The 14,705-nt window shown below is 41.6% G+C and overlaps 2 protein-coding genes across 3 annotated transcripts in view; one reads left to right on the forward strand and one right to left on the reverse strand.

Annotated features, from left to right (window-relative positions):
* Positions 1 to 7,688, reverse strand: part of gan (gigaxonin) — a 322,832-nt gene extending 315,144 nt beyond the window's left edge. For both annotated transcript variants that reach the window (XR_004657566.1, XM_034878669.1), the window contains exons 1-8: positions 7,547 to 7,688; positions 6,844 to 7,040; positions 6,042 to 6,156; positions 2,859 to 3,209; positions 2,318 to 2,386; positions 1,735 to 1,886; positions 1,367 to 1,488; positions 808 to 920 (exon numbers count right to left, since the gene is read on the reverse strand). Coding sequence is in view for 1 of the 2 variants with exons in the window: in XM_034878669.1 (XP_034734560.1) it covers positions 808 to 920; positions 1,367 to 1,488; positions 1,735 to 1,886; positions 2,318 to 2,386; positions 2,859 to 3,209; positions 6,042 to 6,156; positions 6,844 to 7,028 (1,107 nt within the window). In the remaining variant the exon portion in view is untranslated. The remainder of the gene's footprint in view (positions 1 to 807; positions 921 to 1,366; positions 1,489 to 1,734; positions 1,887 to 2,317; positions 2,387 to 2,858; positions 3,210 to 6,041; positions 6,157 to 6,843; positions 7,041 to 7,546) is intronic.
* Positions 7,689 to 8,386: 698 nt separating this feature from the next.
* On the forward strand, positions 8,387 to 10,770 carry acd (ACD shelterin complex subunit and telomerase recruitment factor). Its single transcript, XM_034878672.1, has one exon. The coding sequence runs from the start codon at positions 8,834 to 8,836 to the stop codon at positions 10,610 to 10,612; it is 1,779 nt and encodes a 592-aa protein (XP_034734563.1). The 5' UTR covers positions 8,387 to 8,833; the 3' UTR covers positions 10,613 to 10,770.
* Positions 10,771 to 14,705: the final 3,935 nt, after the last annotated feature.

Raw genomic sequence — 14,705 nt, forward strand, 5'->3', positions numbered from 1 at the left:
CCCCCCCCCCCCCCCCCCCCAAAGCGCTTTGAATGTCTATGATAAAGCACTATCTGAATGTAAGGGATTATAAATGATGTTCTATATCATGTGGATGCGCCGACAGTGCTGTTGTCGTTACTTAGAATTCCTCGCGGGGGCGACAGAAACCACACACTATAGCGGGAAATTAAATAACTTGAATCTGATTTTCATCTATCAAAACACTTATTAACAATATGTTGAAGGGTGATTTTCATACATAAGTATTGTTAAAAACATGTCAACAATATAAAGACAACATATAAAAATGACACCACTTTTCTCTACAAAGTGTGAGCAGGTGACTGGGAATGTGTAGTCGGTGACAAATCTGCTGGAAGTGTGACGTAGTGTTGAAACTGAATCCGTGGTGGAGCTCTGCTGACACCTAGTGGTCATGTATGCAGAACAAGATTTCAATCACAGTATTTGAGCTACCATTTTACATTGCTCTCTGTTTGTTTTATGTCTGGAACCATGTTATCTGTGCTGCTGCCTGCAGCATGTGATGTAACATGGCTGCAGGAACACAGTTTGTATGGTGAACTGATCATTTATCCTGCTTGATTATTATAAACAGCAGCAATTTCCAATTGCAAATGTTATAATTGTTTTAAATCCGTTAGTGTCTATTTGATTGAACTGAAAGAAGGACTGAACTGTTTATAGCTAAATCCAAGAAAACAGGGGAAAGAAATTGGACAGAAAAAAAAATCTACTCCATAGGAGGGATAAATTTAACAGCTGGGAGCTCAGGTGAGGGCAGTTACAGAAAGGTGCGTATACCTGTAGCATTGGGGGTATCGGGCTCCAGGTGTTGCAGTCAGGGTCAAATTTCTCTCCACTGTCCAGGACCGTGCTGTGTTCATCTGTTCCGCCCATCACAAATAGAAAACCCTCTGACAGACAAGAAACAATGTCATAAGTCAGTTATGTATTTGCAGTGCACTACTACTACTACTAAATACAGCATGGAAAATATCCTTAGAAATATAGTAAATACAGGATATGACAGAACACAATGTCATTCTGCTAAATAACCCATCACATTCATTATTACTTTCACTTGTTTTCATTTTAAAGAATTATATTTCACAATAACTATTTTCTATTGGCTCAGTCAGCCACTTTCAGCCTGTCTGCCAATTCCAGTGCTAGTTCCATGGTATCAGAATTTTAGATAGTTGTCATGGCAACATTAATTGGTCATTTGACAAGGGACGGGAAGATTGGCAGAACAGGCACCCAAGACAGAAATCTGATCCAATAGATTCATAATTGTCAGTACTTTAGCCCCGCCCCTGTTCAGTTGAGCTGAATGTATTTCTGCCTAGCCAGCACTGACCGGCAGCAATCACCCCGTGGCCGAGGCGGGCGACACTCATTGGCTGCAGCTCAATCCAGGCCTGTCTGTTGGCGTCATAGAGTGGACACATGCAGCGCGTCACAGCGGTTGGCTTCCTGCTTCTGTACAGGACAAAACCCATCAAAACCATGGTGGACTGAGAGCCGACCACGTATCACTAATTTAACCTCTTTCTCTGGTTTACTCTAAGAAAATCATTGTTTCCTCTGTCATAGTCTTTTCCCAAAAACGTTTGCGGAGTGAAGTGGAAAAGCAACGTTCACGATAATAGTAATGGTGGTGTTAATACAATAATGTCCATATAGGATGAAAATGATCCAAGATAAAGACGGTGGACAATGACTCACTTGCGATCCTCTCCTCCGGCGATAACAATACACTCAGAGTAGCCTCGGGGTTTGAAGGCAGCGAGCAGAGCCTCACCCTGCAGCTGACCATCCACCAGCACCTGCTGACAGTACTCTGTGATCACCTCCCTCATCAGCGGCTCTCCCATGGCCTGATGGGATACCATGCAGCACACAATGAGCTTAGCTACTAAGTTATGCCAAAAGAACCCCCCTCCCCTCCCCTCCCCTCCCCTCCCACAACAAAATCTCTCTCTTAACCTCTTTTGTACCATACCCGCTAAAAAACACAGGGCAAATGATGTGACACTATTCCATGTACAGAACAATGGCACCTCCAGCAAAGCCATGATATGCATAAATATGAAAACAAACAAGGACTGCACCTCTGCTGTCACCCACCAAGACAGGTCTCAGTCCTTTCCCCATCTGGGCTTCGTTACTTATTGAATTTAAGGTAAAGTGAAACATTGTGAATCTCTTTGACTGGACATTCCCATCATCACATGGCTTATGTTGTTACTCCCTAGATAATAATATAAGCATACATTTAAATGTGGACAGTATTTTACAGTTTCCCTACCTGCTCTCTCAGGTAGCTCACATCCAGGCCCTGCAGCCATACTGCAGACATCACTTCCTTCATGTGTACCTGCAAATACAGACACAAGACTCACTTTTTGGTTTATGGAAAAAACACAAGCTTGCGGCACTTAGAGACGAATAAATTCACTTTTTCCCCCACAAGAGCCTATTCAGAAATATATCTTCAACAAGTGTTTATTAAAAGGCTAAAGCCACTTTGTGACTTCCATTCATTGCAATGTCAGATAAGGGAAGCCAGAACTCTTTGGGTTTTGTATCACATAGATTTCAACGCTTACCTTCCATAAAAAGATAATACAAACCAACTTATGAAATAAACAGTTTGGACTAGGGAACTATACAAGGGCAAGCCAACAACCTGGTCTGCGCTTGATTAAAATTAACTTTACTCCAATGATGTAATGTATAATGATATCATTTTTCAAACCAGCAGTTGGTCAGAAAATGTCAAAACAATACCCTTCCACATTTTCATAACCTCCTATCTCCACTCTAAACCTGCAGTAAGCATCACCCACCCTGCGATCCTCGGAGTCATGGGCAAACCATCGCACCACCGCCTCCAGCACGTGCTTTTCGTTGCCCACGTTTAGCTTCTCCATGGCCAGCAGCTCGCAGAGCCGGTCCGGGGACAACTCCCTAAACTCCTCAGTGCGCGCAACATCACTGAAATGTGTCTGCAAGAACTCCGTGGCGGCGTAGTGGACGTGGTAGAGGCAGTAGTGCAGAGAGAAGAGCCGGATGCCGATGCAGTTCTCTGCGGTGATGCAGCTCTGTAAGAACTGGCAGCACAGGGACTTCAGGTCGGACATGAGGAGCATGTCAGACGCCTGCACCATGTCCTGGATGGTCTCTTCGCTCAAAGTGATCTGTGAAGGACAGGCCAAATGGTCAACGACATTTTAGCAAGATAGGCAGGAAAGGCTCTCCTACCCATTCATGGACGAGTTGGTTTTCTTTGGTAAGGAATCTCCTCTCCTTCACTCATGTTTTCATTATATCTGTTTTTCTCTGGCCCAGAACTAGCCCTTCTCTGTACTCGTATACTCAAATGTCTCGTTTGCTCATATCAAGTATATGGCATTTAGGTCAGATGTTCAGCATCATTGAGAAACAAGCTGTAATGTTACCCTACAGGACAGATGTTCAGCATCAGGTAGAAACAAGCTGTAATGTTACCCTAAAGGTAGAAACAAGCTGTAATGTAACCCTACAGGACAGATGTTCATCATCAGGTAGAAACAAGCTGTAATGTAACCCTACAGGTAGAAACAAGCTGTAATGTAACCCTACAGGACAGATGTTCAGCATCAGGTAGAAACAAGCTTTAATGTAACCCTACAGGACAGATGTTCAGCATCAGGTAGAAACAAGCTGTAATGTAACCCTACAGGTAGAAACAAGCTGTAATGTTACCCTACAGGACAGATGTTCATCATCAGGTAGAAACAAGCTGTAATGTAACCCTACAGGTAGAAACAAGCTGTAATTTAACCCTAAAGGACAGATGTTCATCATCAGGTAGAAACAAGCTGTAATGTAACCTACAGGTAGAAACAAGCTGTAATGTTACCCTACAGGACAGATGTTCATCATCAGGTAGAAAAAAGCTGTAATGTAACCCTACAGGTAGAAACAAGCTGTAATGTAACCCTACAGGTAGAAACAAGCTGTAATGTAACCCTACAGGACAGATGTTCATCATCAGGTAGAAACAAGCTGTAATGTTACCCTACAGGACAGATGTTCATCATCAGGTAGAAACAAGCTGTAATGTAACCCTACAGGTAGAAACAAGCTGTAATGTAAGCCTACAGGACAGATGTTCATCATCAGGTAGAAACAAGCTGTAATGTTACCCTACAGGACAGATGTTCATCATCAGTCGGCGTCCACTAAAAGTTATGTTCTTGCTGCTGACAGACTCAGATTATTATTTTAAGTGTGTGACAACATTATGGGACGGATCCCTGCAGAGATAGACCTTTTAGTTAAAGAGTCAGATCTTTTTAGTTTAAAATGAAACATCCCCGACATCACTATCACCAAACCCACCAGACTCCATGTAAATAATCACTACTTTTATCATCGTAAAACAGACTTCATTAAAAGTGGACTGAAACTAAATAAAACTACCAAAAGTCGTCTTAGTTCATCTTACAACTGTTCCGACGAGCACAGAAACTGAATTAAACTAAATTCGGTTATCATTTTTTAGACACATTCTCATATTTTCATGTCCTACGATGCGTTCAGGTGTCCCACTGAATTCTTCATGAAAGAAACGAGCCTCCACAATGATGCATTCACTGTCACACAGCCAGCTCGTTGTTTTTAACAACTGCTGCTGTTGTTTTCTACAGAAATACAGTCAGGAAAATAAGTATTTGAACACCCTGCAATTTTGCAAGTTCTCCCACTGAGAAATCATGGAGGGTCTGAAATTGTCCTCGCGGTGCATGTCCACTGTGAGAGACATAATCTAAAAAAACATCCAGAAATCACAATGTATGATTTTCTAACTATTTATTTGTATGATACAGCTGCAAATAAGTATTTGAACACCTGTCTATCAGCTACAATTCTGAACCTTAAAAACCTGTATGTCTTCAAAATGCCAAAATCCCTTCTGCAGGGTGTGAAACCTGGTAAAAAACTACAAGAATCGTTTGACCTCTGGAACTGCAAACAAAGGCTACTGTACCAAATATTAACATTGATTTTCTCAGGTGTTCAAATACTTATTTGCAGCTGTATAATACAATAAATAGTAAAAAAATCATATATTGTGATTTCTGGATTTTGTTTTTAGATTATGTCTCTCACAGTGGACATGCACTTACAATGACAATTTCAGACCCTCCATGATTTCTAAGTGGAAGAACTTGCAAAATAGCTGGGTGTTAAATACTTGTTTTCCTCACTGTAACTTTAATAAATGTGTAACATGTAGCTATTTCTGAAACGTTATGAGGAAATATTTTATTTGATAAGGTTTTTTAACATCCCGATAATGATATTACAAGCGATAAATTGCGATGCGTTTGGTGAAAGTGCTGCCTAGGTTTTGCTCCGTCATCTTGGTGTGAACTTCAAAGTCACTAGAATCTAGCTTATTTTATGAGCATGGAGGATTTTAAAAACAGGGATAAGGATTTTCTAACCACTGAATGCACACGTCCTGTTACTGAACTGTGATCATTGGTTGTTTGATGTCATTTGCTTTTTGCTTTAAGTCGGTTTGTTTTTATGCTGAAACTTTTTATGCTGCTGTCTTGGCCAGGACTACCTTGTAAAAGAGACTGAATCTCAATGGCAATATTCCTGGTAAAATAAAAAATAAACAGATATTAAAGTGTACTCAGTTCTACATTCCTGCTGCTTTGGGTATTCTCCTAAAGTACTAAAAATTGCTTGTTGAATTTCTAACAAATGAAAGAAAATCTTTTTTTTTAAATTATTTTACTAAACAAATTAAACATTGAGTTGACTACTTAAAGCGCAACTGAAAAAAGAATGACAGTTTTCTTCAACTAACACAGAACAATCTCTAAGTGTCTTTTGCAGTAGGTTGCAGCCTTTCACAATTTCACAAGTTTATTGTGCAAGCTAATTCCAGGAGATGATAAAGAATTGATATGTTGTACAACACCTAAAAACATAAGCACGTCACTTTGCTGTTTTAAATGGTCCACACTTACTTCCCCACTGAAGATATAGTCCAGGATCTGTTTCATGATGGCCATGGAAACGCCCTGGAGCTCAATTCTGTATGTAGACCCATCATCCTTTGGGGGATTGTAGTTCAGCTTGGTCCTACCAGGAAATCATTAACAGAAATGAATATTCTTAAAACATGAAAACTAGAAACCTGATGCACTTCTATCATTCCCAGCTCAGCTGTATCATCGCCATTGGGACAGGAGACGCGCCCTAGCGCTTTAAAATTGTAAAAACAAAGCAGAAGCATATTTTACCTTTTTAACCAGCTATTTTTGTATCTTATTGTGTGAATATGTGAGTGTGTGTGTCTCAGTTTTTTCATGAGAAACCGGAAAAATGCTGTTGTATGTGAACATGCAATGACAATACAGTAGTGCTGGGAAATATATCGATATATGAGTCTAGATACTGGCTTAAAAAATTGGATATCCTAATATTGTGATATGATTTTTTTTCCTGGTTTTAAAGGCTGCGTTACAGTAAAGTGATGTCATTTTATGGACTTACCGGACTTAATAGCTGCCTCTCTTATTATTTGCCTTTACTAAATTAGCCATTGTATCCACATTATTGGACAATATTTGTCAAAACTCTCGTTGCGTTACTATTCTATGAAAGTACCAGTTAGCCTTACAATATAGATAGATGTACAAATATAGATATTGATTAATTTGGTCAAAAATGTTGTGATGCAAAAAAGAGACTCATCCAATCCAAAAGGTATGATCATATCTGGGCTAGCATGAATGACTGTGAGATTGATAAGAGCATTGAAGAGACCTGATATAAGGGCTGGCAGCAGCCAGGATGTTCTTCTGGACAGGTAGCTCATCTCCATCAACCACCAGCAGCGCATCGTGGAAACTTTTCTCTTGCCAGAAGGTGCGAAGGACCCGGAGGAGTTTCTGAGAATGTTGTGGGTCCGAAACCTTAGAACCGGTTTCAGTCGATACAGAATCGGGCATGTCCAGGCTTCACTTCAAACAAATGAACAACAGACATTTTGATTAGCCTTGCACACTATTAACAACACACAGCACTTGTTTCAATAAAAAGAAATGGCTTTAACAAAGGTTAACACCACAGTGACGACATGTGACAACAAAATCCAAACAAATGTAACTGTGTAACACTTATTGTTCAGTAGCCTACATTACTGTGTTAGTATTGGGGGGCATGAACGTTAGGTTAACAAAGCTGCTGGTGAAATGGCACGTAAAGTCTAGACTGGTAGATAAACAAGCGACATGTCTGACGATACAATGTTTCAAAATGACGTCCAAGGAGCAGCGGAGAGGGAACTAAAGCAGCAGAAGTCTCATTTGGTTAGCTTAGCCAAAGGACTAGCTAGCTGGCTAACGGGAGAAAGCTACAAGGCTCGAGCCTGCACTGTAACCTCATGTGGTTCCAATGGTTCAAACTTGTTATGTCATGTTTTTTTTTCTTTTTGGTAATTCCAATTCAGACTGTTTAAATGTCTTACCTTAAGACTACGAAATGCGCTTTTCTTTTTCACAGACTTCACCTTCCTGCATTTAAGACAACATGAATCACTCCAGGCGAGAATGTTGGAAATAGGCGTGAAGACATATGGAAAATGCTGCATTCATTGTCAAAGGAAATGTGGTACACATGTGACTCCTGTTTATATTTTTACATGTATAATTATGTGAGCTATTGATCCAAGATTAACAATAAACACACATATTCACATAAGCTACCATTCTAAGGCCAAATATAACCGATTAATTACATGTATCTTTAAACAAGTAAGTAAGAAAGAACACGCCTTTTATTTTGCTCCTAGAATTCATCTGGTGCCTGAACGCAGCATCAGCTAGGCGGAAAGCGTTTCAAATTGAAGTTCCAATACTGTGATGGCAACCAGTGAACCGAGAGAATTGCGGATAAAATATTTGTGTAAGAGGTACAGATATAGACTTTGTAAAACATACATTTTCGAACAAAGATAAATAAAACTTTCTCGCTGGGTCATTGTCTGGATTTGGAAATGGATGTACGAAGTACGAAAGATAAAGAATCGGAACGTGGCCACAAAGGCGTCGGGAATGACACCAAACAGTATTTCCGGTGTGAGTAAAACCTTCTAAATCAAAAAATGTTTGTATATTGTTGTTGTAATACAAATTAGCTAAATGAAATGAATATGTTATAATTAATTGGTAAATATGCATTTCGCCTTAATGTTGTATATTAATTACCATAGTCATAGTGGTCTATGCAATAATACATCTACTACATCGACTAACATTTGTGCTTTTAATTTGAAGGAAAACGTGCTTTCATTCCAGTAGCACTGCTATCTCTCGGTAACTTGAAACGATTGTCGCCGCCATACCTTTGGACAAACGTGTACGGTATGATATTGTTATGCTTTGGCCAGGATAACACAAACGTAACAGTGCTGACTACGTATGTATGATAGGCTCTTATTATTCTATGCTATGCTAAGCTAGCTATGGGAGAATAATGCAACATCGCTGTAATACTGCCCGTAGCGGATCACATCAGTCAGTAAAGTAACGTTAACGTACGTTACCAGTCCAGGCAGTTTCTAGCGTTTGAGTTCATATTTCTTCCCACGATTAAATCTGAATGTCGTATTAAGCCAACACATCACTATCTCACAATAGCTCCTATGTGGCAACGTGTTGACTTTTGTGGCGATTCTGTGATGCAGGAACCAATGAGCTGGCTACATGTTGCCTGACGGAACGTAACTGGAGACAGGCAGTTTGGAACTACAACAATGCATCGAGCTGCTCGGAGCAGACTGTCTCCGTGGATAGAGCACCTCATCCTGAGCTATGGCGGTCCGGGGTGCAGCAGCAGCAGCAGCAGCGGGGGGCGGCTGAAGGCTCATGTCGTCGGGGTGGGTCAGATGTCTCAGTCCCAGGCTCAGGGCTCTGAGGGCCCCACAGGGCTGCTCTTTTTATCCGACGGGGTGCTCCAGATCCCTGCCATCCTCACGGGGTCCGCCTGGGAGCATCTCCAGGACCATGAGGACCGCGAGTGTTTCACCAGCCTGGTCAACAGCACAGTGTGCATCCAGGACTACCGGCTGCAGTTTCACATGGCCCCCGAACAGACTAAATGCAGGTTCTACTTATCAATTGGAGAGCTGGCTACAACCGCAGCTGGTCCACTTAAAAACAACACCCCCTGCAGCACAACACAGGCTTCCATCAGGCTGAAGATCTGCAAGACATGGAGGGCCCTGCTGGGTCAGGAGACACAGGACTCTCAGAAGAGCCCTTGTGGTTTTGATCTGTCCGAGCTGCTGGGGGAGTGGCAGCATGAGTGTCTGCAGGTGGTGCTGGGGGACGTCCAGGAGAGGCTGGGGGTGAGCCAGCAGCCCTCCACCTCCACGCTGATCCACCCGGACACATCCACTGTCACGAGCTGGGGTGTTGACAGGGTCACATATAAGGGAGTCAAATGTTTCAAAGTCCCCATAAAGTGTCTTCTCATCCCGGAGGAAGACGCTCAGCAGCTGCAAACGCCACAGAATGTTGGAAGCGGGACAACAATTGGACGTTCTGCTGTCTCTGAGGACAAAAAGATAGATTCACCTCAAGTCTGCGAACTTTCTGACACCATGCAGCTTTTTGTTGATAATAGAGAGTGGCAAATAGCCAAGCCAGCATGTGGAGACAGAGATCAAGAAATCAATGAGAATTCCCCTCGTCTTGGGGAGGACAGCATCATGCTACATGAGGACATGATCCCGGCCATGATTGATAGCGACACCAAGACTTTATCCAACCCATGGGACATTTTTGCTCCACCATTTGACACCTCATCATCCTCTGATGCCTCCCCAGAAGCAACACCAACCCAGTCACCGCACAATCCCACTGCCACCGAATTCAAGTCTGCTCATTCTGTGATCCCGACCAGCACGCAACCTCCTGTCCACGGCTCGAAAGAAGACATCCGGCAGACAGAGTCCAGCAAAAGGCAGCACAGCTCCCTCCCGCCGTACCAGAAGCTGCCACACTCAGCCAGCTTCCCCACCACTGCTGCTTCTGTAACCTCCCCAAAACCCTTCCTCAGACCGTCAACCCTGTGGCCCTCCACAGGCAAGCCCCACACCGGCACAGCACAGCAGCGTCTTCCAGCTGGGGACCAAGAAGGCCAGATTCTGGGAAAAGACACTGAGGTGACTGTTAAGGGAAATTATAGGAAGGCAAAGAGAAAGAGAAGTGAGCCCACGGTGGAGGAGGAGGAGGAGATCAGTGGAAGCCCTCCATCTTGGCTCTTTGACACTCAGGCAGGCTCCGGGGCCGAAGGGGGCAGCAGTCACCAACAGGGTCAAAGTGTCGGTGCTGTCGTCAGAAGGAGGGCCACTGTTCACAGCGACGGCATGCTGTTCTCTTACTCTTACCAAGTGTCAGGAGCCAATCTGCTGGATTTCAGTCAGTTTACAGTTGCAGAGTCCTTGCTGCACTGGGCCGTGAAATATCTCGTTCCAAAGACCACAGACACGTCAGGAACCTCCAATCAGACCAACGTCACTCCACTCTAGGGTCCATGTGTTGACAGGCCAGAGATCTTCAACAGGGGGTCTGTGATCCCTGGGGGTCCTCAGACTTACTTGTTTTTTGCTGTTGTTAAAATAAGAATATGTCTGAAAATAGACATGAACATGAAGTCAACATCTTATTAGCAAAGATCGCCTTATTTTAAGAAAAGAATTCATTCAAATTTCATTGCAAAACAAAACAAAAACATTTAATTTCCACAAGCTTGATGATATGCTAAGTTAAGTTAAAGACACTGTTCCTTCGTCATGCAGTGATGAAAACATGATGTTGCATATTAATCCATCCGGCCCAGTGTAATATGCAACTATATACAGTACATATGTATGTATGTATATATATATATATGTATGTATGTATGTTTGTGTGTGTGTGTGGTAGGTTGTCCCAGCTCTTTCTCTCTTTCAGCTATGGGGTCCTTGGCCTACAATGTTGAAGACCCCCCCCCCCCCAGGTTTAAGCTGATGTTTTCAGCTCGTCAGATATTATAACCTCCTCTTATAGTTACGTATTATAATACAATATGTGTGAAGCACTGAGTAAAAGGTTTTAAAATTGTTAACCAATGTTGATCCCTATTCACTAAGTATTTTAAGCTTGTCCAGTGTAAATAAATAAAACACAAGTACCTTTGCTGTCTTAATTAACTAGAAAACATCACGGTCCACTTCACAAGGACTCGGCCTACGTGGGACACCCACTCTGCTGGCTTAGCCATAGGTTGCACCAGGATTTACATTTGAAGGTGACTTATTTATTACATATAATTAACGATAAAAGCTTAGTTTAATTCACCAAATTCCCATATATTTTCTCAAACCGCACACTTGTCTATTTGTCCAGTAGGTGTCACCAAATACTACATATGTTTAAACTTTGATTACACATAGGAAGAAGTTGAGATGCAGAGTTTTTTGGAAAACTGTGTAAATTGCTTGCAGATTGTAACCAAAATGGACACCAGACTGAAATCTCGACATTGTAACAACAGCAATATAATACAAAAGAATAATAAGTCAGCCTTTAGCTGATAATCATACTAGAGCCCGACCGATATATCGGCGGGCCGATATTAGGCATCTCCTGACCTATTGGTATCGGCTTTTATAATGGCCGATTTAATGATTCTGTTAAATTAATATTTGAAAAATAAAAACGGATGGTCAACCATGTTATGAGTGTTGTGTTGCAAAGTCTGTCCACCAAAGGACACTCTACAACGTCCCTGTTAGTGATGGTGTTGCATAGTCTGTCCACCAAAGGACACTCTACAACGTCCCTGTTAGTGATGTTGGTGCATAGTCTGTCCACCAAAGGACACTCTACAACGTCCCTGTTAGTGATGGTGGTGCAAAGTCTGTCCACCAGAGGACGCTCTACAACGTCCCTGTTAGTGTTGGCAACTGTTGGCAACACTGATAATCTTTTTTGTTAATTTATTTTTGTTTAAAAGACTTTAGGTTTTATATCACCATATATTTTGGCCCACCTAGCTGTGCCCCCAAACCAAAAAGACAGAAAGCTTTTGGCAGATCTGCAGACTCTGAGATTCCTGCACAGCTGCTGAGTTGTCATCTCCAGACCTGTGAAACAGGTTGTTGTGAGCCGGCTGTCTGGTAGAAGACTTTAAAATGGAATCATTGGCTGGCTTCATCTGCTGATTCTAGCATGGCTAAGGAACCTTTCTGCAGCCTTTCTGTGGAGGACCGAACGGAAGGGAGAAGATTAGATCCCTCTAGCCCAAATAATAACAATAATCCCAATAAGAAGTAGAAAGCACGCCAATAAACTCTACATGTCTTGCCCTGGATGGGATTCTCCTTCTGCAGTGTGCTTGCGCACACACACACATGCACACGCACACACGTGCACACACACACACAGAGAAAGGACTGATTTAGTGAAATGAGAAAAATATTTGCATATTCATACATTTTAGATGAGTAGATTTTGAATTGAACATTTTATGAGGAAAACATATTTTTCGAATTCTGGTAGGGATCTTTAAGGTAAGCATACAGCACAAATCTGCTCTAACTAAACTAAGAGCAGGCAAGAAAGAAAACACATCTGGAAAATCTTAAAGTCAATTACAAAACCTTATTGTAACTTTTTTTAAAGCTTTATGTGGACCAAACTGAAGCAAGAAGACTACATGAGACATGCAATAACACAGTGTAAATATTTAACGTTCTTGATAAACCGAAAGCACATCAATAAACTCTACATGTCTGATCCTTGATGGGATTCCTATTTTCCAGTGTGGCCCTTTAGTGAAATAGAGTTTGACACCCCTGTTTTAGAATATGTATTCCAAACAAATTCCTTACAATTCTTGCTAGATTTTTGCTCTCCATAATTACAGAAAGACCCAATTACAGCACACATAGAAACTCCTCATTGATACGCAACACAAACCTGTAAGTGCCTCAGACAGAGCCGTGTCTAGCTGACGATAGCTCAGCTCGTAGGATAAAGTCACATGTTCTACAGAAGACATCCGAGTTGAACTCAATGAGATGGGCTGTTTTAATTGAGAGCTGCAGGCAGGCTCTAGGACTGTATTGCCTTAAAAGGACAACATGGACAGGGTTATTTGTAGATGTGAGCATGATGCTTTATATTATGTATTTTCCTGTTTATAGGTCAAAGGAGGATTATAACAACTTTACAAGTGCGCACAGCTGGCTCCTGATTACATTAGGGGTTTGGAGCTTTCAGTGGATAAACTCAGAAGTTGCTCTTTTACTCTGTTTCTCTCTCAGCAGACGGTGATTCATTAGCAAATAAAACTAAACTAACATGCAAGTAGAAGACGTGTACAGGCCACAGCAAGCAGGTTTTGCATTTTCAAAGGGCAGCTGCAGGGGAATTTCTTCCCCCCATAGGCTTTAAGACCCATAAAGTGAAGTCAGCTAATTCATTCACCAAACTCCACGCTGTGATCTTTGACCCCATAGGACTAAGAAATCTTACTAGTGTACTCATGAGTAACACCAGGGCTGTCCAGACTCGAGACACTTTTCTGTTGTTCTGTTGGACTCGGCCATTGGACTCGCCAAATATTGTAGTTGGTCAAGCCCGAGTACAGCACTGTATGCTTCAATTCTAAAGTTACTTCCTCCTTTAAAACCAAACCATCGATGAAGCACGCTGGTTCAGAAAACAGCGATTAGTTTTATTCTAATCCGTCTAGACTGGTCTCCTGGTATACACCCGGCTGCATCATATTTCATTTAGGCCAGAGAAGCAATGTCTTTGTTCCAAGGACTCTCCAGGACAAGTAATAAGTTCAAGAATGGGAACATTTCTATTTTATATTTTAAGTAAATAATATGGCCTAATTTGATCCTATAGTGTGTTACTCTGCACTTATTTTTTGCTTATTACAAATAAAGCAAAATTCTTGAAGACATAATCTTAAAGTAGAAGATATACTGTCTCTCGCATCACATAAAATATGAACAACCAGGTAAGTGAGTCCTGTTTCTCACATGGACTCGGTCTCGACTCGGTCTCTACTAGTCCTGGTCTTGGACTTGACTACAGAGAAATCATTTAACGTCATTTACAAAGCTCTCAGTTCAGAAGAGCTTGAGTAATGCTTTAAATAAATTAGCAATATATTCTAGTTTTTAATGTTGTAGGTGAGTGCCACAGCTCTCTGTACCGTCTGGGGACGTGCAAAAGACCCTTTGTAAAGAAATAGTTCTAACCAGGCCATGGCATATAAGGCCCAGGCTGCTGTTTTTTGCCCTTTACATGATTAAAAAAGCATGACCTGAGAGGCAGGGAGATGATCCATTTCTTCCTAAACTGACAAGATTTTCCAGGTGGGCTTTCTTTTTTGCCTGATCTAAGTTTAGATGAGTTTACCCTAGTACATGCTGACCTTCAGCATACTCGTGCTGCATGGTTACTTTTAAGATCCCTACCACACACATTGTAAAAAAAAATTAATATACATATATATATATATATATATATATATATATATATATATATATATATATATATATATATATATATATATACACTACTGTTCAAAAGTTTGGGGTCACGTTGAAATGTCCTTAT

The sequence above is a fragment of the Etheostoma cragini genome, chromosome 8 (genome assembly GCF_013103735.1).
Source record: "Etheostoma cragini isolate CJK2018 chromosome 8, CSU_Ecrag_1.0, whole genome shotgun sequence".
In the NCBI taxonomy this organism is placed as follows: domain Eukaryota; kingdom Metazoa; phylum Chordata; class Actinopteri; order Perciformes; family Percidae; genus Etheostoma; species Etheostoma cragini.